Source organism: Procambarus clarkii, chromosome 1, assembly GCF_040958095.1.
Source record: "Procambarus clarkii isolate CNS0578487 chromosome 1, FALCON_Pclarkii_2.0, whole genome shotgun sequence".
Classification (NCBI taxonomy): domain Eukaryota; kingdom Metazoa; phylum Arthropoda; class Malacostraca; order Decapoda; family Cambaridae; genus Procambarus; species Procambarus clarkii.
Window position 1 is genome coordinate 34,950,668 of NC_091150.1, and position 25,959 is coordinate 34,976,626.

At 46.5% G+C, this 25,959-nt stretch overlaps 2 protein-coding genes across 4 annotated transcripts in view; one reads left to right on the forward strand and one right to left on the reverse strand.

Moving 5' to 3' along the window:
• The first annotated feature begins 495 nt into the window (after window positions 1-495).
• Window positions 496-25,959, forward strand: part of Trs33 (trafficking protein particle complex subunit Trs33) — a 35,545-nt gene continuing 10,081 nt past the window's right edge. The window contains exon 1 of one of the 3 annotated variants that reach the window (XM_069329813.1): window positions 496-520. The gene's annotated coding sequence lies outside the window, so the exon portion shown is untranslated. Of the gene's footprint in view, window positions 535-16,604; window positions 16,758-25,959 lie in introns of those variants that run through there. The other 2 variants (XM_069329862.1, XM_045755302.2) reach the window with 2 other exon arrangements.
• On the reverse strand, window positions 6,452-16,749 carry LOC123766120 (folate receptor beta-like). Its single transcript, XM_069321741.1, has 4 exons — window positions 16,660-16,749; window positions 13,198-13,389; window positions 12,652-12,897; window positions 6,452-11,995 (listed from the first exon to the last, which is right to left on the reverse strand). Exons 1-4 carry the CDS (start codon window positions 16,747-16,749, stop codon window positions 11,783-11,785), a joined length of 741 nt encoding a protein of 246 aa, XP_069177842.1. The 3' UTR covers window positions 6,452-11,782.

Genomic DNA, 25,959 nt, shown 5'->3' on the forward strand with positions numbered 1-25,959 from the left:
TTCAGCACAATAACCAAATCGTTCTTCGCATGACCCCCATCACCTCGTTTAACGACCCCTACCGCGTTTCACTAACACAGGGGGGCTCACAGCCGGGTACAGGCAACGGCGTCACCGTATCCGTCCCGGCAATTCTTCAAGCACTGCCTCAGCCACCTCGCCATCCACCATCTGCTCCACAGGTCCCTCACCACCAAGGGACTGCATACTGGCAGCGCCCTTCATATGCTTCAGCCGAGGAACTGACGCACCCCACACACTACGGGACCTGAAGTCGGCAAGACGGCCGCACACCCTCCACCGAAGACACAGCTGGAACTAGCACCATAGACAGGGTGGAAACCCCCACATCCAGAGGCACCTCAGGCGGCGCATACGCACCAGGAACGCACACCAACTCCGACGGGGTTGACTCCTGGGGCTCCGGCACCATTACCACCGCAGGCGGCACGTCGTGTACCTCCACCTGTACCTCTGTTACCACACAAATCCCAGGAACCGTATCATTCACACACACTAGGTAGGTCTTAATAGGTAAGTACACCAGCGGGCCGTCGCTCTCCGGCAAATCATAGCACATCACCCCGTCCTGGCTTCCAATTCGCTGTGCCGAATTCATCAGAGTATTAAGGCTATCTTTGTACCCATGTCACAGCCCGTCCTCCAAAGACCCAAAAGTGATTCCATGTACCCGCCAAACCCCCTGTTTATGAATGAAAAACGGTTTACACGCAACTGATTTAGTTCGAACACTTCCGGAATAAGTGCTTTACTGACGAATTTTGTTCGAACCACAATGCTGTAAATGCTTCACCCATGTATTACAAATACAAGTAAATGCTAACAGAACCTAAACACCTACCTTAACCTAACCAGGGCCTATATATGCACAATATGGTATTATAATATTAATTTATATTTGAGAAAATTTTCATTTTGAATGAACAGCATGTAAAAAATTATGCATCTATGGGGTCGACCGCTGGATGTAATGACTTAAGTCTAGGAAGGGTTGGCTCGTGCAGTCCAAGTTCTGCTTCAGGAGGCTGAGGTCGTTCTTGCCCTTTTTGGGGTGGTTCTTCTCCAGCCCCAACCACGGTGGTCTTCGGGTTTGGAGGCACTGTGCCTTCTTTTCCCAACTTCCAGGTAAACTCCGGAGCTGGAGCCCCTAGGGAAGTTTGCTATTGGCCTCAACTTCGTTCTGGCGCTGGAACCAATCGTATCAGCATTTGCCTTTCCATTGGAGACTTTTGGCACTGTAGAGTGAGGGGACCAGCTACATGGGTGACAGCTTCTCCCCCATATCACCTACCCCAGGCTTTATGCCCTGGAGAGGCCACTCCAGACTAACAACCAGAGTGCAAATATATACTCCTGAGACTGATGGATGCCTACTAATACCATGTACCTGGGTCACAGTCGTGTCCCCATTACCACAGTAAATTTGTAATTTACCATATGGTACATGGGCCACAGTGATACCTGGGCCACAAAGATATCCTGACCACAATATCCATACTACCACGACATCCAAACCACCACCGTCTTTCCAACTTCAGACTCGCCTTTAACTGCATGGATGGTGAAATACTAAAGAAACTGTTCATGACTGTTGAGAGACCAAAACTGAAATATACAGCAGTTGTATGGTGCCCATATCAAGAAGCACATCAGTAAACTGGAAAAGGTATAAAGGCACCTTTGCCTTTGAAAAACAAGAGTTATGAAGAGAGGCTAGAGGTATTATATATGCCTAAGCTAGAAAATAAAAGAAAGAGGTGATATGATTACCACTTACAAAATAATAACAGTACTTGACCAAATTAACAAAGGAATTCCTGAAATTGACAACTTAAGAACAAGGACACAACTTCAATTTAAAGAAACAAAGGTGCCTTAAAATATGAGAAAGTTTTCTTTTGCAAACAATGGTAGACGGTTGGAATAAGTTAAGAGAGAAGGTAATGGAGGCCAAAACCGTCAGTAGTTTCAAAGCATTTTGTGACAAAGAGTACTGGAAAGATGGTGAATTAGCGTAGCGTAGCTCTCATCCTATAACTTCACTTAGGTAATTACACACATATCTAGTTAGACACAAGACAAAGTTAGATAAGATTCAGAGGTATACCACCAGGCTAGTCCCAGAGCAGAGAGGTATGAGCTATGAGGAAAGGCTATGGGAATTAAACCTCCCATCCTTGGAAGAGAGAAGAGTTAGGGGGAGTAATAGTAATGATCAACACCTACAAAATTCTCAGAGGAACTGACAGGGTGGACAAAGACAAACTATTTATCATGGGCAGAACATGAACCAGGGGACACAGGTGGAAACTTAGTACTTAAATGAGCCACAGAGTCGTTAGAAAGAAATTTTTCAATGTCTGGGTAGTTAAAAGATGAAATCCATTAGTCAGTGGCAGTGGATTAGTCTAGTCTGCCTCCATTAGTGGAGGCAGACTCTATACACAGTTTCAAATGTAAATATGATTCTGAGCCAAATAGGGTCAGGAACCTGTACACCAGATGATTAACAGTTGTGAGGCGGGACCAAAGAGCCAAAGCTCAACCCCTGCAAGCACAACTGGGCGAGTACACTCACACACATATGGTAGTCTTATATATCTTATAATATTGACCTATTACATAGTCAAGTTTACCTCGCATAAGGTGGATGGCGTTAGATGGGTTGAAATTGAAGTCATATTATTATTATTATTATTATTATTATTATTATTATTATTATTATTACAGATATTTTACAAACGCTGATACCATTTCTGTGATTGTAATTTTGATGTGGAATTTTTAAGTGATGTCTCAACTTCAAGATACAGTTTTATTATTATTAATCCTAGGGAGTACACAATCTTATCCGATGAAATTGATCCAAAACGCTTCCTGTCATATACATTTGGGGGGTTGCTTTTACAGTTTTTTATTTAAATTTGTTAATAATAGTAAAGTGGCCCATAGCAGATCTAAATCTGGTGAATAAGTTTCTGAAGGTGCAATGGATACACAATATACAGCATATGAAATTTTATTACAAAAGTATAGCTATAAATTGTGTGAAGAGTAATTCCAGGATTGTCCAAACTATTTAGGGTGGGCTCATGTCAGTTAATTATAAAACAAAGACATAATTAATTCTGATATTTCAGAAAACTATCCTACCAATAGTGGAACAATTGAGACCATTTCCATAATGTGCAGACCTTAAATGGATTACACTTTTTTTTTATTTTTACTATGATATCCCCTTTATCCAGTAACTTTGTTTATCCAACCTAAATACAGATAATTTAGAGACCTTCTGGTCGACGACCGGGCCGCGGGGACGCTAAGCCCCGGAAGCACCTCAAGGTAACCTCAAGGTAAGGTCCTTTTATCCGACAATCTGCTGCAAGGTTGATGATGAATAATGAATTCTGTTAATTTGCTAGTTGTGACGTGGATTGTTATGCCCCACACATGCAAGGTCTTGCATTTATCGATATTAAAACGAATTTGCCGTTCTTATGACCATTTGTGGAGTTCATGTAGATCTCTTTGTAAAGTCTCAATCTCATTTTCACTTCCCACTTTACCATAAGTCTTAGTGTCATCTGCAAATTTGATTATGTGGTGAGTAATATTTTCTGTCATTGATGTATAATGACAAAAGTACCCCACTTACCACATTTCTCCAGTCAGATTTATTCTAATTTAGCACGACTCGGGTTTTCATTGTTTTAACCATTGTTTTATCCATTCCAGTATTCTCCCATTTATTGCAAGTGCCTGTAGTTTCCTTCCTAGTCTTTCATGTGGTACCTTGCCAAAAGTTTCAACAAAGTCCATGTGATTAGTCCATAATCATATACTAATCATTATATGATTACATGTTGTTATTATGATTTTATATTATGCAAAGATAGGGTACCTGGGTGCACCTAGGTTTTTCCTCTCTCTCAACTTTCAAATCCCCCTCTCCTTAACTCTCCACCCTCTTTTCTAATCTCCGTTCTCCACCTTTCTCCCCCTTCCCTCTATTCAAACATTTTTCGCCTCCCCCTCCCCCACTTTCTTTCTCGGAAAATGTAATATTTCGAACCACTGACACTGCTAAATATATCTACGGTAAACAATCTCTATTTCAGATTTGACTTTATGAAAATTGCAGGGGGGGGGGGGTTAAGGGGCGCTATAGATGCCGATTTGTAGCACTGGGGCCGCCCCCGTCTGGCCTGGGGGGCGACCAGACGGAGGCGGCCCATAACCCCCCGAAAATTTTCTGGCCAGACGGAAAATGCAGCACATGTAAGGTGCTGCATTTTCCATATCAAAAATCATTTGCCAGTCTTCCGACTATTTGAGAAGTTCATGTTCATCTCTTTGTAAAGTCTGGATATAATTTTCGCTTCTTACTTTATCAGAGCTCTTTATCAGATTTATCAGATTTCTGGAGATCTTAGTGTCTTGTGCAAATTTGATGGTGTGGATTGCAATATTCCCATACATGTCATTGATGTTTATGACAAAAATGGATTGGCCCCAAGATGGAAGCTTGCGGTACTCCACTCATCAAATTTCTCCAGTCAGATTCATTTCCATTTTGAACGACCATTTAACCTTTGCTTTGTCCATTCTAGTATTCTACCATTTCACAGGATGCAACTCACAACAGTTAACTAACTCCCAAGTACCTGTTTACTGTTAGGTATACAGAAGCATTAGATGAAAGGAAACATGCCGAGTCATTTCTACCCTGTACAAGATTCGAACCCAGGACTCCCGACTGAGTCGAGAAAGAACCCAACTGTACTACAGAGATCCTTTGATTACTGTTGCCCTTTTCTGATGTTGGCACAAGATCCTGAGTAATCTCATACAAGATCCCATACATGCAAGCTTCACTAAAATTGCAATTGCTTGTTGTATTAAAAGCTCCTTTGATGTACTTGTTTGTCATTAGCTAAATAATTATCTATACAGTTGTCAGTGCTATATATCCATTAACAAATCTATTAAGGGTATTGACTAATAATAATTGATCGTATATTAAAAAAAACATACAAAACATAGTACAGTTGTGGACTTTTACTTTACTTTAACTTTAATTACGTGCAATGGCAAGTTACCACGTCAAAGTGGTGACGTGCAATGTCACTACTTTGATTCTGATGGCTTAATAATTATCAGTTTGAGTTTAGCAATACAGGAACAATGTGTGCAAGCCCAGAGAGTACTTGGTCGAGTAAGGGTCCTTTTATTTATATTTATATACAAGAAGGTACATTGGGTTTTTGAGGATACATAGCATGGTAATTACATTCTTGTAAAGCCACTAGTACGCGCAGCATTTTGGGCAGGTCCTTAATCTAACAGATAATTTTAAGTAGGTAAATTCTAGAGGAATTAATAAAATGATAACAGATACATTGCAAGAAAAAAATGAGATGAGAGAGATTAGTAGGTATATTAAAGCACATCGGTAGCTCTGATTGATTGTATTGATAGCTTGATAGTAATTTAACAAAGATTAATAGGCACAAAACAGCATATTGATAGCACATATAAGAAGACAGCAATGATCATAATGGTAAAGTTGTTTGGATTAGGTACATAAAGATTGGGTAGCACTAGATACAGTGCAATTTTAAGGCACAAGGTAGGAAACTATGAAGATGAAATTAGGTAATTTTTAGTTTTTTTTTTTTTTTTGAATGAGGCAAAAGTTGGACAGCTTTTCAATTCATTAGGGAGTGAGTTCCATAGACCAGGTCCCTTTATTTTGGGGGATTGACTCTGGGGATATCAAAGAGATATTTATTTCTGGTGTGGTGATAAAGGGTCCTATTACATGTGTCCAGGGAGAGTTTCAGAGCAGGGTTTGCATTTAAGAACAGGGTTTTGTAAATATAAGTGACAGAAGAGAATGTGTGGAGTGAGTTTGTTTAGCATGTTGAGGGATTTAAACAAGGGGGCTGAGTGTTGTCTGAAAGCAGAGTTTGTTATTATTCTGACAGCAGATTTTTGCTGAGTGATGATGGATTTGAGGTGGTTTGCAGTGGTTGAACCCCATGCACAGGTACCATAATTAAGATAGATATAGATTAGTGCATAATATAGTGAGATGAGAGCAGAGTTAGGTATATAATATCTGATTTTGGAGAGTATACCAACTGTTTTAGAGACTTTCTTAGTTATGTGTTGTATGTGGGTGCTGAAGTTGAGTCTCTTGTCTAGGAATAGGCCAAGAAACTGACCCTTCTGTTGGGTAATCCTTATTGACAGGCTTCACCTGATTCCAAATTACTTTGGTCGTGAGAATCACTCCAATGCAAGAAATGGGTCCTCACCAAAATTTGTATGGCTGAAGGTTTGAAGGCGTTTGGGCTTGGGGCTGTATGTGCCGAGGGCACTTTAGTTGGGTGGCATTATATAATAAGGTTTTACACAAACACCGTCATAAAACCTAATGTTTATTTACAGAACTTACTTACTAATATATAGGTTGCTTACATTATTCTATGATTGATGTTAGAAAAGCTAATATCACATTAGAGAGACATCGGGATGCCTTAATTGACTGATCACATGGTTCACTTGTGGCCAATCCTGTATTAACACTTTCTTAGACAGTAAATGACAAACGGCTTTCCTAACACTGCTGGTTTCAAGGGAAATACAAGAGTTCCTTCTGAATACTTAGAGAGTCAATATAATGGCATGCACAATCACCACAGTAATGACCTGTCAAGCTGACAGTCAACATAACATATACATATATCTAAATGTGTTGTGTGCATAACACACATTCACTGACAGGATGAACAATCATGAGTTTAGTTAATTTATTATATGCCCCATACCCATCCTGTGGGCAGTAGTGGAAAGGGTTACAGAGGCACATAATAATAATACAGTAATAATAATAATAATAATAATAATAATCTAAATGCAAGAAGGTACAATGTGTTGGTGAGATTACATAAGATTGGTATTTTTACATTCATGCAAAGCCACTAACACGCATAGTGTTTCGGGCAGATCCTTAATCAGTCCTTTTCGATCCAGGTCCTTATTAGGCAAGATGAAAAAAGGTACATTGTAGCATGGTTATATATATCAACAAATAAGTACAATATAAGTTGACAGCAATGATTACACTGGTAAGGATATATGTATTAAGTACTAATATTGGGGAAGTGGGTACTGTAGTACAAGATGAAGTTTGAGTTTGAAGCATGAGGTAGGAAACTATGAGGATGAAATTAGATACTCTTTGGTTTTACTTTTGAATAGGGAATAGGTTGGACAATTTTTTAATTCATCAGGGGGTGAGTTCCAAAGACTGGGTCCTTTTATTTCCATGGAGTGTTTGCACAGATTTAGTTTGACTTTTGGGATATCAAAGATATATTTATTTCTGGTGTTGTGCTCATGGGTTCTATTACACCTGCCAAGGAAACGTTTCAGATCAAGATTAGCATTTAGGAACAAGGTTTTGTACATGTAAATAGCACATGAGAATGTGTGGAGTGAGTATGTTTAGCATGTTAAGGGGCCCAGTAATCAAAAAATATTAAAATTGTGAAAACTACTAATAAATGTTTAACAAAATTCCAACTTATTGGCTTCAGCATCATGAAAGTTTCATCCCAATATTGATTTTATTGATTTTAGACATGTTTTTAAAAAAGAACAGCTCCTATTAATTGGAACTGATGGATAATGCAGTAATAAAGAGATGCACCTGTCCGACACTCAAAGAAGAAGATACTGTAGTAGTAAGAAGTGTTCACAAAGTGGATATGCAGTTGGTGCCTTTATAGCATTGCTGAGTAATACATAATAAAACAAATAATAATAAGTATGTTATTATGCTCTGTTTTGTTATATATATCATATAAATACAATGCCCAAATGTTAATATCTGTTATTTTCACCAGTGTCCACAAATGTATTTTTTTTTATTATTTTTTTTTGTCTTCCTATGTGTATTATCTGATTTTGTTGCAATTTTTACATCCTGTAGAGTGCATACCCGTCCTTAACTATGTCAAGATACTAGAATTTAATTGGTCAACAAATACATCAGCCACAACTGGCAAAACTTGGTACTTGGACTTTTTTTTTTTTTGGGGGGGGGGAGAGGTGATATTTCAGATTTCAAACCATTTTCTTTGTCTCTTTAGGGTTTTTTTGATAATTAGGGACCAGATTAGGGCTTTATCACTTATATAAAGTATACATACATCCCCTAAATCATTATAATTATCCCTATATCTGTTTTTCTTCATTTTTTCTTTACTTCATTTCAACACATTGATCTACAACTCACATATTCAAGTACGAATAAAAAACAATGTTTATTAAAACATACAAGTAAATTAATGAATTAGAACTACCTTATTCATTGTCATTAACTTCAAATTCAATTATCTTTACAACTAGAGTTTCCACTTTGAGTCGGCATCAAAAATCCAGTTTGACCGATTCTCACCATTTTTACATAAAATGGGCACAGTCGTCTGTTCTACAATCCTATTTCATTGTTTTTTCATAAACCTTAAATGTCGAGTTATAAATTTTTTGGTATACAATTTGGCGCATATATCAAATGCCATATTTGACTTTTTTTACAGTAAACTATACTGAATCCTATAATAATAACTAATAAGAATGAAAATTATATGCTCTTCTGAGAGCCTAATAACACCAAATGAACAATTTGTGATATTTAATATTTGATGCTCATTTAAAAATCTTAAATTTTTAATACTTCTACAAATATTTTTCATTTTTTGTTTTTCCACGTTACGTTGGCGATTATTTAGATAAAGTTGGAGCATGTGCCTAGTAGATTATGGACAAATAATTTGAAAGCGTTTGAGCAAGGTGCAAAATTTCATTTCCTGGTCCCCTTATGGGACTTAAACAATAGTGAAGCGTGTTGTCTGAAGAGAGTTATAGTTCCGATAGATTTTTGTAGAGTGATGATGGGCTCTAGATAATTTGCAGTAGTCGAATCCCATGCACAGATACCGTATGCAAGAGGTATAAATTACCCCAGTGCAATGCGAAGAGCAGAATGAGGGAACAATCTATGTTGGAAAATATACCAACCATTTAAGACTTTTGGCTGCGTTATGTGGGTGCTGAAGTTGAGTCGTGTCTATGTATAGGCTATGTATAACTTTTCCCCCTTATTTTTTTTGACAATGTTAACATTGTCTACCTGAAGTTGGATTTCATTTGGCAATTTACTACCAAATAAAATATAGTACATTAGGCCTTATCTATGTTCAGCGAGTTTGTTGGTAGACATCCACGAGTGGATTAATTCATTATCGACAATATTTGGCAAGTTTGGGTCAGAATAGAGGAAAGGTAGTATTGTCAGCAAATAGTATAGGTTTAAGAATGTTACAAACATTTAGCAAATCATTGATATAAGAAATAAAGGGCCCCAAGATGCTGCCCTGTGGTATTCCTACTGTCAATGGTAGATAGGGGGGGGAGGGTCAAGTTATTGATGGCTACATAATGGTGCATCACCAAGAAAGGAACTAATAATCCAGAGCTAGGCCTCTGATACCATGGTAAAGTTTAAGAGGTAGTTATGATTTACAATATCAAAGGCTTTTCACAGGTCAATAAAGAGGCCAATTGGGAACTTTATTCTGACAAGGGCTTTATGGATTATATTGAGCAGCCTAATAATGGCATTGGCATCCATTCCCAAAAGAGTACCAAACTGGTAGGGATTTAATAATGTCAAGTTTTTCAAAGTAGAAATAGAGCAGTCAGTAAGCAATTTTTCAAATATTTTTGAAAATAAGTATCAAAAAGAAGGCACCAAACCAGGAAGGTTATGTAGCACCATCAAATGAAAATTTTTGAAAGCATCAGTAGATTTGATATTGGTCTGTAATTTAGGTCAGCTGTCTTGCCCCTTTTGAAATGGCCTCACTCTTGCTTTGAGGATATCAGTAAAAATAAGACAGATTTGTTGAATAGCAGCGCTATGGGTAGAGCAGGGGGAGGGGGCCCCCCCCCAACACTCATACCAAAGACTATTTCACTAATATGTTCCCAGCTGTGGTTTGAATTAGTGATTGTGATTTATTGTGAATGATTGTGATTGAAATACGAATGTCTGTCGGGCTGACTGGCAAGATGAGTAGTGATAGGATAGCTGCTGATGCGACTTGGTGACATCTGTCTGGGTCTTTAGTAATTTTCTGGCAAGGTCGACACCAATTTACAGAAAGCAGATATTGAATTCGGTTGCAAGTGTGTAACCATCTTTGGAGATTTTTATCCATTTGTAATAATTATTATCCAGGTATCCAAGGATAGATCACCTTCAGTGTTCACCTGACCCAATACAAGATTTCAGACTTGGGCAAAAAATTTTGTCGAATTAATTCAGTCAAAATCTACACGTGTGCTGGGACTTCCAGGCTATGCACTAGGAGTAAGCACAGTCAGAACCTAAAGAAAAGCATTCTCTGCCACATGTGGGATAGTACGAGATGGAGCGAAGAATGGCATTGAGCAGGGCAAGTTTATAGCAGTAAAAGGACAAATTTAACATGAAAGCAAGAGAGACAACGGTAGTAGCAAGTTTCCAGTAAGGTCTTAAAATGAAACTTGCCCCATTTTTTTCCCGATAAGGCAATTCTTGAAGTTTTAGAGGTAAAGGTCACCCTTTCCCCACCAACCCAGGTATATTAAAGTGCAGAAAGATCACCTTTTAGTATGGCAAGTGAATGCAAGTCAGTCTACCAGAATTTAACAACAAAAAATTGTGCACTTTGTGGATGCATTTGGTCCAAGGAGAATATGGAGGAGGAATTTACAAGGACATGCCAGAAGAGTAGTCTTCTGGCCTATATGCAAGGAGAATTGGCCAATTCTGGGTGGATGATTGATGTACACACTTTAAATTCTGTATCCACTCTACAATTGTTAAATATTGGGCAGCAAGGAGAAGGGTGTACAGCAGCTGTGGCCACAAAATTACCAAGATGTAGATGGCAGAATTTAAGAAAGAAAAAATTGCCTAGAGGGTCTTCCTAGTTTGGTAAGGAGGGAGAGATGGTGGCAGGGACAGGACAATGCATGGGACATGTAATGAGGAAGCGAGAGATTTTTAGTCCAGAGAAAGAATCTCTCCAATCTGTGGCAGTCATCAAAAGGTAGCACCAAGCTGGGAAGACTAGCACCATCTGTCCATTATCTTTAATAATCTAAATATTAAAGACTATACTAAAGAATAGAAGAAGAATAAAGAAGAATACTAAAATACTAAAGAATAAAGAAGACTATATTAAAGAATATACAAGAAAAAAGAGATGGTGCGCAGTTTGTTAGTTTTAACAAAGCCCACGACCTTGCCAACATTCACAGAACATGACTGGGCAGATTTCCAAACTAACTTTTTTTTAAGGGGGAGAGGGGACGTGTGAAACAGAACAAGTAAAATGGCCTTGGCTGCAAGTTTGACAACTCTAATGTGGTTGAGAATCTACCAAAATTTCATTGGGTGATGTCTGATAGAAATAAAGAAGCATTTTATTTCTGGCACATTTCAGATAATTTAATAGAGGTAGACAAGGCACAAGGGCAGAACCAGAATACAGCACACTATTACTCATGTGATCAGGATATTACACTCAGAATTTTTTTTTTTTCTTTGTAAACATTTTAATAGAATCGTTTCCCCTCAGCAAGGGCAAGTTTATAGTCAAAAGTAAAGAGTTAATTAATGAACTATGGCAACAAGCCAAGTCTAGGATGCAACTGTTAATATTCTATTGATAAATGCCCAAACAGCAAGTTGTATACTAAACCACATTAGGTTGCAGCTGTGCATCTGGGAACCAGCTATAATCTGTGCATAATGTAGAGCAACAGCATCATTTGGATTGATGGCAGATTGGTTGAACTGTAGGTGCATACATGGTGTTGTCGGTTCAGCATATTTCCAAGCATTGTCCCACACCTAGAATGAAGAGTCAACTTTGTATAAAAATGCAGGTATTAAAGTACAGGTATATTTTAAACTTCACTAAAGGGAATGGTTTATGCAAGACTTTAGGAACTTTTATGAACTCATTTCTTTATTGAGAAAAAATGCACTTGTACAGTGGTAATTTTGAAGCACACCATTTAACCGTACCAGGTACTGGGTGTGTCAGTGTTTAAGGAGAAGGCTGGAAAAAAAGTTGCATAGTTAAGCGTAAACAACTTTAGTAATAATTAAGCCAGTCTGGCAAGTCATATGGAAGGGATACCACCTTTACTGGGTATCAGTAGACATGTACACAGGAGGCAGAGTCTTATAGCAGGTACTATTAAGAAAATAGCATCAAAATATTTTAACAATTAAAGTTGCCAAACTGAAATTTGGAAACAATCAAGCCACATCAATCTTTGTGATATTTGTAGATGTTCAGTAACCCCTTTCCCATCTTGGTAGGAAAAATATTAAGAGGGCAGTCTACTCTAGGCCTATGAATTTAAACCAACATTGAATAGCCAATTTTAGGGCATTTGGAAAATATAAAATTGGCAAGTCACATGGACAATAATACACTGAACTTTGAATCAAGAAAGGTGGGGAGGGAAGAAGAAAAAAAAAAAGTGTGTTCAACATACCTTTTCACAGAAGTTCCGGGCTGTCCTATAGATTTCTTTAAATGTTTGACAGGTAGAATTTACGGGGCAGTAATTTGTCAAGCAGCTTCCTTTTGTTGGGCAATCACCCGTCATATTCAACCACCTGAAATTGTTGGTCCAATTGTCTGTGCAAGTGACATCGTTGGCACACTCAGTAAACCAAAGCTCAATCAATGGCACACAGAGGGACTCCCAGTATCTTTCCTGCCGCCACGAGTGATTTTCCTGCAGGGAAAATTTATTTAACGTTGCAAAAGGAACTAGCGAGCCAAATCTTTTACATGTCTAGACAAATTTATTTTTTGGTAAAAAAAAAAAAAAAAAAAAAAAAAGCCACTATGCCATTTAAATGCTTAGGGGAAGTCACTTTCAGAATACCAAAATAAAAACTTTATAAAATAGCCTTTTAAGTTTTGCACAATGTTAAATTTTTAATGATTAAAAATAATTATTAAAACAATGCAGAAACCCTAGTTAAATAAAAGTCCTTTAAAATATAGAATTTAGACGTTCTGCAATACTTACCGACACGACCCATGGGCCAACATTGGGTGAACATTCGTAAAAGCAGTGATCGAGCATGAAATGCCGTTTACATTCCGAGGACATGGACTCTACTCGAGAACAGTGGTCATAATTGAAGTTGTAAGGACTAGACTCGTGAATAAGTCTAGTAGTATTCTCTGTACAGCAGGACCTATTCTTCCACTGATGACACTAAAAAAATCAAATATAAAAAGAGGTACTTTCTGTTAAGCAATTTATCATTTAGGTAGAAAGGATATCAAGTTTGACTACTGTCAAAAGCTCTTTACAGCTAAAAGCATATTTTTGAAGGCTTCAGATTTTTTTTTTAATCTACTGTAGTGACAATATTGTACATTAAAAAGCAAGACGTTAAAAGAAATTATCCATACCGTAGTAAACAGACTGCCTTCTGGTCCTGATGCACTTTAGTGATGTTTAGAATCTATACAAGTGTTTATTAGAGTATCCACATCTCTCGACTTCTGAGCCATGGTCATGGTCACGACCAACGTTAAGCAGAACATTCTAGGACAAAGATAAAAAACTAGGTAAAAGTCATCTATTGAAGTTTCTGGACTAGCTTGTCAAGGACAAACTAGTATGTCTATAGACCTTACACAGTATACAAAATCAACCAAAATAAACTTTAGTATAGCAAATGACTAAGTACAGTACATGTCTCGCACTCTCCGGAGCACATTATTAAGGTTCGAGCACATGCCAAGGACTTTACTTTCAAGTAGACGACATACCAGATTTAAGTAAATTCAAGTTGTCCTAACTAGTGTATATTCAAGACCTTTGTTTACACACTAAGTGCAAAAGTTCAATTAGTTTTAAGTTTTTTTTAACCTAGTAATAGTTATGGACTTCTAGGTAGTATAGCAAACTTTTACACTTTCAGGTTATAAAAAGGTAATTTTGCTTTCAAATTAAAGTAAACAAAATGTTATTTTCAACAGCAACAATCTAGGGTTTATACTTTACCATAGGACCATTTGTTAGTCAAAGTTACGAAATTCACATCAATTTTGAGACATTAAAGATTTTTTGGTAGAGAAATAGTTTAATCAATAGTTCACAGCATCAATATTTTCTGGGGAGGAATAAGACAACTTAATAAATAATGGCCAGTCGAGGTTTAGACCATAGATGCACAGATTCAAGAAGTGGATTAAAAGGTAGTCAACGATTAGGAACATCACGATTTAATTAACAATTGAACGCTTCACTCAATTTCTCATTGTACTTTATTTGAAGTCTGAAAATTATATGGGAAAGCTGTGGCAGTGTGAGGTGCAAAGTTTGATGGCAATACTTTGGCCATGTTTGAGAACAGATTTTCAAAGTCTGGAGAAAGAGTAACTCCAGACAAGCCGCCGGCTTCTGGGCCTTGTCGAGACTACTAGAGATGGTGGCTCCCTTGGGGAAGTCCTTTCTACACCAATACCACAAAGTTTCCCCCAAACGAATATAAAACCCAATTGTATCGCCAAGACACCGCGGACACCATACAACGAATCTCAAAGACATCAAGCAGTTTGAAACCACACCTCCCCGCCGCCGAGCTACTGTAATTTCGGATACCGGGCTAAAAACAACTTCGTTCACTGAGAAATTTGTACTTCCAAACCAATTTGTTCGTATATGCGCTGGTTTGTGTTCGCTGCTGTTCTCGTCTGAATAAATACATAACACTTCATCATATAATTATTAGCGCTTCCATTAACAATGCTTAGCGCACTGTTTGTATTACTTTGTTTGTTAACAAAGCGCTCTCGTATCAGAGAAGGGAAGGGAAGAGAACTCTCAGGGGGGAAAGCGCTGTAACGTACGGTTATGTTACGTTGTTGGGTACATTAGATACAGTGTTTAGTTAGTTTCATATTTATTTAGTAGTCCTAGATACAGCAGTGTCGTAGACGTTGAGACGGGGCTTGGAGCAGAGCAGAGAGCTGAGTGTGGCTGGAGTCGCGGAGCTCTATGTGGGAGAGCGTTGTAGCTCGATGAGGTCGTAGTCTGCTGTCTGCTGTGTCGAGGCTGTAGCATCTTGGGTCGATTAGAACTGTACACGTCGAGTGCTACATTGTTTACTTGAAATTGTACTGCTTTGCTATTCGATTGATTGATTGATGATAAAGATTAAGCCACCCAAGAAGTGGCACGAGTATGAATAGCCTGTAAGTGGTGACCCTTTTGAGCCATTACCAGTATTAAGAGCTGATACTGGAGATCTGTGGAGGTGCGACTGCACCCTGCGGGACGGGAGATGTCTCCCGAGGTTTGCTATTCTCAAATCGCTTGCTTATATACGGTGACTACACCTCACAATAAGATAGGAGGGCAGAAACCGTTACCTGTAAATAGGGATAGGATTATAGCTTGTGTAGTTAGTGCTAATTAGTTATGCCATTAAGATGATGAGATAATGGAGCAAGTATAAGGCTTACTCGCTACAGTGGTGAAGCCTCACTTTGATTATTGACTCCAAGCATTGAAACCTCATTATCATAAGATACCCCCTCGGTACCCCTACTCAAATCTCTGAATATGTTAGACATTAAGTTACTGCACATTCTCTCATGTGTATTATACATATATAAAACGCTAAACTATAATGCCAATCCTGATCTCAAAAGCTTCATAGAAGGATGTAACAGAACCCATGAGCACCACACCAGAAATAAATACAGTTTTGATATTCCTAGAGTACGACTTAATCAAACTAGAAATGCTCTACAAATCAAGGGGCCCAGAATGTGGAATGACCTTCCCAACCATGTTAAAGACTGTACCTCTCTCAACCAGTTTAAGTTAAAAACGAAGCTATACCTAATAAATTCCCTGTAACCTACCTTACCCTTCTATTGTCAACCAATGTCTGTTTTTTTTAAAGAGCGCTGTTTGTCGACATAATTGTATTTGTGCGGCTTTTTCATCTATGTTTTCATTTCTTGTTTTCATTCTACTCATTATGCTCAATTAGTATTAAGCTTGTCATTTAAGTTTATCATGCCCGAAACGCTTTGCGTAATAGTGGCTTTAGGCATTGCATGTACTAGCTCTACCTATAAGTCAACCATTCTTTGTAAAAATTTATTGTATGTATGTACCTTACCTAAATAAAAATTTTATTTTATTTGCGTCTTATTTCATTGTAAAAGGAGTTAATTTCCAAACAGGGTTGTATAAATAAATCTTATCTTATCTTTACATTCAATTTTGTACGGTAATTTTTCAAACTTAAAATGTAAATAGCTATATATATATATACCCCCTCTAAATGAAAAATGGCCTAATTTAACATATGTGCTAAAAATATTAACATAAATAATTCGTTTGTTAGATAACAAGATATTCATAGCAATAAGGTTTCTTGGAATGGCCTATAATGCACGCAAATACTAGTTTACGCACTTTTCGGGTAGTACGCCTGGAATTTCAAAATGGCGTTCAAACAGCGGTTGGTCGTTGAAGGCTCAGCTGGTCAGTATCGTCGCTGCCGCCAATGCGACAACATGTACCGCTGATTTCCGACAGCAACAACATTGCTCCAGGTAAGAGTGATAATTCTTTTTGACATATTTATATCTTATATATACACAGTATATAGAATTATATAATATAATGGGGTTTCACGTATGGAGTTTGCTTCGAACAATGCCTATCAATGTTAGTTTAGTTCGCTTATTATGCACCCCATACCCATCTTGTGGGCTACCTTGAGGTGCGTCCGGGGCTTAGTGTCCCCGCGGCCCGGTCGTCGACCAGGCCTCCTGGTTGCTGGACTGATCAACCAGGCTGTTGGACGCGGCTGCTCGCAGCCTGACGTATGCGTCACAGCCTGGTTGATCAGGTATCCTTTGGAGGTGCTTATCCAGTTCTCTCTTGAACACTGTGAGGGGTCGGCCAGTTATGCCCTTTATGTGTAGTGGAAGCGTGTTGAACAGTCTCGGGCCTCTGATGTTGATAGTTCTCTCTGAGTACCTGTTGTACCTCTGCTGGGCGGTAGTGGAAAGGGTTACAGAGGCACATAATGGGCTCAGGGACTGAACCCCACAATTCATTTAGCTAAGCAAGTTACAATCTTGATGAGCTAGTTACAAAATTCAATATAAGTCGTCACATCAACAATGGGTTCGAGATCGACCTCAAGTACAGGTTCTAAATTAAGCACCTGACATATGTGGAGAGCTAGTGTCACAATTTATGTTTGTCCTGCACACCGCCCCCCATCCAGTGGGCAGCGGTGGACAGGTTACAATCACTCGGTTACTACCTACAGTTAGCAGACTGGGGATATTTGGCTAAAATTTCTGGTAGCAGATCAGGTCCCCCATTTGTTCCGATTTTTTTTCAAATTGGATTTTACAATTCAAGTGTTATGTTATTTACTGCTTTAGCAGATAGGTGGTTCCATGGGTTTATAACCCTGTGGGTGAAAATATAGCTTATGTTTTCAGTCCTACACTGCGGCTTGTTGGACTTGAAACCGTTGTTCCTTGTTTGTGTTCCATCTGACCTTTTGAAGTTGTTCTCTGGATCCATATCTTCGAAACTGTTCAATATTTTAATAGGCAGGCGATGAGTCACAATAACGTGGCTGAAGTATGTTGACCAGACCACACACTAGAAGTTGAAGGGACGACGAGTTTCGGTCCGTCCTGGACCATTCTCAAATCGATTCAAGTCGATATTTTAATAGTTTCGGTGAGATCCATCCTGGCATGCCTAGTTTGCAGTGTTGTTAGCCCTGTGACCCTCAACCGTTCATGGTATGAAACTAGACATCATTCTGCAATTATTTTTGTCGCCTGGTGTTCAATTTTCTCCATGAAAGGTTGGGCGCGGGGTGGGTTCTCTGTCGGGCTCCAAGTGGGTTCTCTGTCGGGCTCCAAGTGGGTTCTCTGTCGGGCTCCAAGTGGGTTCTCTGTCGGGCTCCAAGTGGGTTCTCTGTCGGGCCCCAAGTGGGTTCTCTGTCGGGCCCCAAGTGGGTTCTCTGTCGGGCCCCAAGTGGGTTCTCTGTCGGGCCCCAAGTGGGTTCTCTGTCGGGCCCCAAGTGGGTTCTCTGTCGGGCCCCAAGTGGGTTCTCTGTCGGGCCCCAAGTGGGTTCTCTGTCGGGCCCCAAGTGGGTTCTCTGTCGGGCCCCAAGTGGGTTCTCTGTCGGGCCCCAAGTGGGTTCTCTGTCGGGCCCCAAGTGGGTTCTCTGTCGGGCCCCAAGTGGGTTCTATGTCGGGCCCCAAGTGGGTTCTCTGTCGGGCCCCAAGTGGGTTCTCTGTCGGGCCCCAAGTGGGTTCTCTGTCGGGCCCCAAGTGGGTTCTCTGTCGGGCCCCAAGTGGGTTCTCTGTCGGGCCCCAAGTGGGTTCTCTGTCGGGCCCCAAGTGGGTTCTCTGTCGGGCCCCAAGTGGGTTCTCTGTCGGGCCCCAAGTGGGTTCTCTGTCGGGCCCCAAGTGGGTTCTCTGTCGGGCCCCAAGTGGGTTCTCTGTCGGGCCCCAAGTGGGTTGTCGGTCGGGCCCCAAGTGGGTGGGTTGTCGGTCGGGCCCCAAGTGGGTGGGTTGTCGGTCGGGCCCCAAGTGGGTGGGTTGTCGGTCGGGCCCCAAGTGGGTGGGTTGTCGGTCGGGCCCCAAGTGGGTGGGTTGTCGGTCGGGCCCCAAGTGGGTGGGTTGTCGGTCGGGCCCCAAGTGGGTGGGTTGTCGGTCGGGCCCCAAGTGGGTGGGTTGTCGGTCGGGCCCCAAGTGGGTGGGTTGTCGGTCGGGCCCCAAGTGGGTGGGTTGTCGGTCGGGCCCCAAGTGGGTGGGTTGTCGGTCGGGCCCCAAGTGGGTGGGTTGTCGGTCGGGCCCCAAGTGGGTGGGTTGTCGGTCGGGCCCCAAGTGGGTGGGTTGTCGGTCGGGCCCCAAGTGGGTGGGTTGTCGGTCGGGCCCCAAGTGGGTGGGTTGTCGGTCGGGCCCCAAGTGGGTGGGTTGTCGGTCGGGCCCCAAGTGGGTGGGTTGTCGGTCGGGCCCCAAGTGGGTGGGTTGTCGGTCGGGCCCCAAGTGGGTGGGTTGTCGGTCGGGCCCCCGGGGTGGGTTGTCGGTCGGGCCCCCGGGGTGGGTTGTCGGTCGGGCCCCCGGGGTGGGTTGTCGGTCGGGCCCCCGGGGTGGGTTGTCGGTCGGGCCCCCGGGGTGGGTTGTCGGTCGGGCCCCCGGGGTGGGTTGTCGGTCGGGCCCCCGGGGTGGGTTGTCGGTCGGGCCCCCGGGGTGGGTTGTCGGTCGGGCCCCCGGGGTGGGTTGTCGGTCGGGCCCCCGGGGTGGGTTGTCGGTCGGGCCCCCGGGGTGGGTTGTCGGTCGGGCCCCCGGGGTGGGTTGTCGGTCGGGGCTCCGGGGTGGGTTGTCGGTCGGGGCTCCGGGGTGGGTTGTCGGTCGGGGCTCCGGGCAGGCTTTAGGTACTCAACTGGCGGGCTCTGGGTGGGTGACTGTTCGGGCTCCAGGTGGGTGTCTGTCCGGCTTCGGGTGGGTTCTTGGTAGGGCTTGGGGGGTGTGGGTTCTTGGTAGGGCTTGGGGGGGTGTGGGTACTTGGTAGGGCTTGGGGGGGTGTGGGTTCTTGGTAGGGCTTGGGGGGGTGTGGGTACTTGGTAGGGCTTGGGGGGGTGTGGGTTCTTGGTAGGGCTTGGGGGGGGAGTGTGGGTTCTTGGTAGGGCTTGGGGGGGGAGTGTGGGTTCTTGGTAGGGCTTGGGGGGGTGTGGGTTCTTGGTAGGGCTTGGGGGGGGGGTTCTTGGTAGGGCTTGGGGGGGTGTGGGTTCTTGGTAGGGCTTGGGGGGGTGTGGGTTCTTGGTAGGGCTCGGGGGGGTGTGGGTACTTGGTAGGGCTTGGGGGAGGGGTGTGGGTTCTTGGTAGGGCTTGGGGGGGTGTGGGTTCTTGGTAGGGCTTGGGGGGGTGTGGGTTCTTGGTAGGGCTTGGGGGGGTGTGGGTTCTTGGTAGGGCTCGGGGGGTGTGGGTTCTTGGTAGGGCTCGGGGGGTGTGGGTTCTTGGTAGGGCTCGGGGGGGTTGGGTTCTCTGTAGGGCTCGGGGTGGGTTCTCGGTAGGGCTCGGGGCGGGCTCCAGGTACTCAACTGACGGGTTCCAGTTCACACAACTGGCGGGCTCCGGTTCACTCAACTGGCGGGCTCCGGTTTACTAAACTGGCGGGCTCCGGGTGTTTGACTGGTCGGGCTCCGGGTGGGTGACTGTTCGGGCTCCAGGTGGGTGTCTGTCCGGCTTCGGGTGGGTTCTCGATAGGGCTTGGGGGTGGGTTCTCGGTAGGGCTTGGGGTGGGTTCTCGGTAGGGCTTGGGGGTGGGTTCTCGGTAGGGCTTGGGGCTGGGTTCTCGGTAAGGCTTGGGGCTGGGTTCTCGGTAGGGCTTGGGGCTGGGTTCTCGGTAGGGCTTGGGGCTGGGTTCTCGGTAGGGCTTGGGGCTGGGTTCTCGGTAGGGCTTGGGGGGTGGGTTCTCGGTAGGGCTTTGGGGGTGGGTTCTCGGTAGGGCTTGGGGGGTGGGTTCTCGGTAGGGCTCAGGGTGGGTTCTTTCGGGATCGGGATAGGCTCTCGGGCTTGGGGAACCTCTGTAGGGCTCGGGGTAGGTTCTTGGTCGGGCTCAGGGTGGGTTCTCGGTAGGGCTCGGGGCGGGCTCCAGGTACTCAACTGACGGGTTCCAGTTCACTCAACTGGCGGGCTCCGGTTCACTCAACTGGCGGGCTCCGGTTTACTAAACTGGCGGGCTCCGGGTGTTTGACTGGTCGGGCTCCGGGTGGGTGACTGTTCGGGCTCCAGGTGGGTGTCTGTCCAGCTTCGGGTGGGTTCTTGGTAGGGCTTGGGGTGGGTTCTTGGTAGGTATTAGGGCAGGATTCTTGGTAGGGCTTGGGGGTGGGTTCTTGGTAGGGCTTGGGGGTGGGTTCTTGGTAAGGCTTGGGGGTGGGTTCTTGGTAGGGTTTGGGGTTGGCTCCCGGTTAGGCTTGGGGTGGGCTCCTTCGGGATCGGGATAGGCTCTCGGGCTTGGGGAACCTCTGTACGGCTCGGGGTAGGTTCTTGGTCGAGCTCAGGGTGGGTTCTCTGTAGGGCTCGGGGTGGGTTCTTGGTAGGGCTCAGGGCAGGTTCTCTGTAGGGATCGGGATGGGTTCTCGGTAGGGCTCGGGGCGGGCTCCAGGTACTCAACTGACGGGTTCCAGTTCACTCAACTGGCGGGCTCCGGTTCACTCAACTGGCGGGCTCCGGTTTACTAAACTGGCGGGCTCCGGGTGTTTGACTGGTCGGGCTCCGGGTGGGTGACTGTTCGGGCTCCAGGTGGGTGTCTGTCCGGCTTCGGGTGGGTTCTTGGTAGGGCTTGGGGGTGGGTTCTTGGTAGGGCTTGGGGGTGGGTTCTTGGTAGGGCTTGGGGGTGGGTTCTTGGTAGGGCTTGGGGGTGGGTTCTTGGTAGGGCTTGGGGGTGGGTTCTTGGTAGGGCTTGGGGGTGGGTTCTTGGTAGGGCTTGGGGGTGGGTTCTTGGTAGGGCTTAGGGTTGGCTCTCGGTCAGGCTCGGGGTGGGCTCTTTCGGGTTCGGGATGGACTCTCGGGCTTGGGTTTCCTCTGTAGGGCTCGGGGTACGTTCTTGGTCAGGCTCAGGGTGGGCTCTCTGTAGGGCTCGGGGCAGGCTCCAGGTACTCAACTGACGGGTTCCAGTTCACTCAACTGGCGGGCTCCGGTTCACTCAACTGGCGGGCTCCGGTTTACTAAACTGGCGGGCTCCGGGTGTTTGACTGGTCGGGCTCCGGGTGGGTGACTGTTCGGGCTCCAGGTGGGTGTCTGTCCGGCTTCGGGTGGGTCCTTGGTAGGGCTTGGGGTGGGTTCTTGGTAGGTATTGGGGCTGGGTTCTCGGTAGGGCTTTGGGCTGGGTTCTCGGTAGGGCTTTGGGCTGGGTTCTCGGTAGGGCTTGGGGGGTGGGTTCTCGGTAGGGTTTGGGGGGGTGGGTTCTCGGTAGGGTTTGGGGGGTGGGTTCTCGGTAGGGTTTGGGGGGTGGGTTCTCGGTAGGGCTTGGGGGGGTGGGTTCTCGGTAGGGCTTAGGGTGGGTTCTCGGTAGGGCTTGGGGGGGCGGGTTCTCGGTAGGGCTTGGGGCTGGGTTCTCGGTAGGGCTTGGGGCTGGGTTCTCGGTAGGGCTTGGGGCTGGGTTCTCGGTAGGGCTTGGGGCTGGGTTCTCGGTAGGGCTTGGGGCTGGGTTCTCGGTAGGGCTTGGGGGGTGGGTTCTCGGTAGGGCTTGGGGGGTGGGTTCTCGGTAGGGCTTGGGGGGTGGGTTCTCGGTAGGGCTCGGGGTGGGTTCTTTCGGGATCGGGATAGGCTCTCGGGCTTGGGGAACCTCTGTAGGGCTCGGGGTAGGTTCTTGGTCGGGCTCAGGGTGGGTTCTCGGTAGGGCTCGGGGCGGGCTCCAGGTACTCAACTGACGGGTTCCAGTTCACTCAACTGGCGGGCTCCGGTTCACTCAACTGGCGGGCTCCGGTTTACTAAACTGGCGGGCTCCGGGTGTTTGACTGGTCGGGCTCCGGGTGGGTGACTGTTCGGGCTCCAGGTGGGTGTCTGTCCAGCTTCGGGTGGGTTCTTGGTAGGGCTTGGGGTGGGTTCTTGGTAGGTATTAGGGCAGGATTCTTGGTAGGGCTTGGGGGTGGGTTCTTGGTAGGGCTTGGGGGTGGGTTCTTGGTAAGGCTTGGGGGTGGGTTCTTGGTAGGGTTTGGGGTTGGCTCCCGGTCAGGCTCGGGGTGGGCTCCTTCGGGATCGGGATAGGCTCTCGAGCTTGGGGAACCTCTGTACGGCTCGGGGTAGGTTCTTGGTTGAGCTCAGGGTGGGTTCTCTGTAGGGCTCGGGGTGGGTTCTTGGTAGGGCTCAGGGCAGGTTCTCTGTAGGGATCGGGATGGGTTCTCGGTAGGGCTTGGGGCGGGCTCCAGGTACTCAACTGACGGGTTCCAGTTCACTCAACTGGCGGGCTCCGGTTCACTCAACTGGCGGGCTCCGGTTTACTAAACTGGCGGGCTCCGGGTGTTTGACTGGTCGGGCTCCGGGTGGGTGACTGTTCGGGCTCCAGGTGGGTGTCTGTCCGGCTTTGGGTGGGTTCTTGGTAGGGCTTGGGGGTGGGTTCTTGGTAGGGCTTGGGGGTGGGTTCTTGGTAGGGCTTGGGGGTGGGTTCTTGGTAGGGCTTGGGGGTGGGTTCTTGGTAGGGCTTGGGGGTGGGTTCTTGGTAGGGCTTGGGGGTGGGTTCTTGGTAGGGCTTGGGGGTGGGTTCTTGGTAGGGCTTGGGGGTGGGTTCTTGGTAGGGCTTGGGGGTGGGTTCTTGGTAGGGCTTGGGGGTGGGTTCTTGGGCTTGGGGGTGGGTTCTTGGTAGGGCTTGGGGGTGGGTTCTTGGTAGGGCTTAGGGTTGGCTCTCGGTCAGGCTCGGGGTGGGCTCTTTCGGGTTCGGGATGGACTCTCGGGCTTGGGTTACCTCTGTAGGGCTCGGGGTACGTTCTTGGTCAGGCTCAGGGTGGGCTCTCTGTAGGGCTCGGGGCAGGCTCCAGGTACTCAACTGACGGGTTCCAGTTCACTCAACTGGCGGGCTCCGGTTCACTCAACTGGCGGGCTCCGGTTTACTAAACTGGCGGGCTCCGGGTGTTTGACTGGTCGGGCTCCGGGTGGGTGACTGTTCGGGCTCCAGGTGGGTGTCTGTCCAGCTTCGGGTGGGTCCTTGGTAGGGCTTGGGGTGGGTTCTTGGTAGGTATTGGGGCTGGGTTCTCGGTAGGGCTTTGGGCTGGGTTCTCGGTAGGGCTTTGGGCTGGGTTCTCGGTAGGGCTTGGGGGGTGGGTTCTCGGTAGGGTTTGGGGGGGTGGGTTCTCAGTAGGGTTTGGGGGGGTGGGTTCTCGGTAGGGTTTGGGGGGTGGGTTCTCGGTAGGGCTTGGGGGGGTGGGTTCTCGGTAGGGCTTGGGGGGGGTTCTCGGTAGGGCTTGGGGGGGGTTCTCGGTAGAGCTTGGGGGGGGGGGTTCTCGGAAGGGCTTGGGGGGGGGGTTCTCGGTAGGGCTTGGGGGGGTGGGTTCTCGGTAGGGCTTGGGGGGGTGGGTTCTCGGTAGGGCTTGGGGGGGTGGGTTCTCGGTAGGGCTTGGGGGGGGTGGGTTCTCGGTAGGGCTTGGGGGGGGTGGGTTCTCTGTAGGGCTTGGGGGGGGTGGGTTCTCGGTAGGGCTTGGGGGGTGGGTTCTCGGTAGGGGTCGGGGTGGGCTCTTTCGGGATCGGGATAGGCTCTCGGGCTTGGGGAACCTCTGTAGGGCTCGGGGTAGGTTCTTGGTCGGGCTCAAGGTGGGTTCTCGGTAGGGCTCGGGGCGGGCTCCAGGTACTCAACAGACGGGTTCCAGTTCACTCAACTGGCGGGCTCCGGTTCACTCAACTGGCGGGCTCCGGTTTACTAAACTGGCGGGCTCCGGGTGTTTGACTGGTCGGGCTCCGGGTGGGTGACTGTTCGGGCTCCAGGTGGGTGTCTGTCCAGCTTCGGGTGGGTTCTTGGTAGGGCTTGGGGTGGGTTCTTGGTAGGTATTAGGGCTGGGTTCTTGGTAGGGCTTGGGGGTGGGTTTTGGTAGGGCTTGGGGGGTGGGTTCTCGGTAGGGCTTGGGGGGTGGGTTCTCGGTAGGGCTTGGGGGGTGGGTTCTCGGTAGGGCTTGGGGGGTGGGTTCTCAGTAGGGCTCGGGGTGGGCTCTTTCGGGATCAGGATAGGCTCTCGATCGGGCTTGGGGAACCTCTGTAGGGCTCGGGGTAGGTTCTTGATCGGGCTCAGGGTGGGTTCTCGGTAGGGCTTGGGGTGGGTTCTTGGTAGGTATTGGGGCTGGGTTCTTGGTAGGGCTTGGGGGTGGGTTCTTGATAGGGCTTGGGGTGGGTTCTTGGTAGGGCTTGGGGGTGGGTTCTTGGTAGGGCTTGGGGGTGGGTTCTTGGTAGGGTTTGGCTCCCGGTCAGGCTCGGGGTGGGCTCTTTCAGGATCGGGATAGGCTCTCGAGCTTGGGGTACCTCTGTAGGGCTCGGGGTAGGTTCTTGGTCGGGCTCAGGGTGGGTTCTTGGTAGGGCTTCGGGTGGGTTCTTGGTAGGGCTTGGGGTGGGTTCTTGGTAGGTATTGGGGCTGGGTTCTTGGTAGGGCTTGGGGGTGGGTTCTTGGTAGGGCTTGGGGGTGGGTTCTTGGTAGGGCTTGGGGGTGGGTTCTTGGTTGGGCTTGGGGGTGGGTTCTTGGTAGGGTTTGGGGTTGGCTCCCGGTCAGGCTCGGGGTGGGCTCTTTCGGGATCGGGATAGGCTCTCGGGCTTGGGGAACCTCTGTAGGGCTCGGGGTAGGTTCTTGGTCGGGCTCAGGGTGGGTTCTCGGTAGGGCTCGGGGCAGGCTCCAGGTACTCAACTGACGGGTTCCAGTTCACTCAACTGGCGGGCTCCGGTTCACTCAACTGGCGGGCTCCGGTTTACTAAACTGGCGGGCTCCGGGTGTTTGACTGGTCGGGCTCCGGGTGGGTGACTGTTCGGGCTCCAGGTGGGTGTCTATCCGGCTTCGGGTGGGTTCTTGGTAGGGCTTGGGGTAGGATCTTGGTAGGTATTGGGGCTGGGTTCTCGGTAGGGCTTTGGGCTGGGTTCTCGGTAGGGCTTGGGGCTGGGTTCTCGGTAAGGGCTTGGGGCTGGGTTCTCGGTAAGGGCTTGGGGCTGGGTTCTCGGTAGGGCTTGGGGGGTGGGTTCTCGGTAGGGCTTGGGGGGTGGGTTCTCGGTAGGGCTTGGGGGTGGGTTCTCGGTAGGGCTT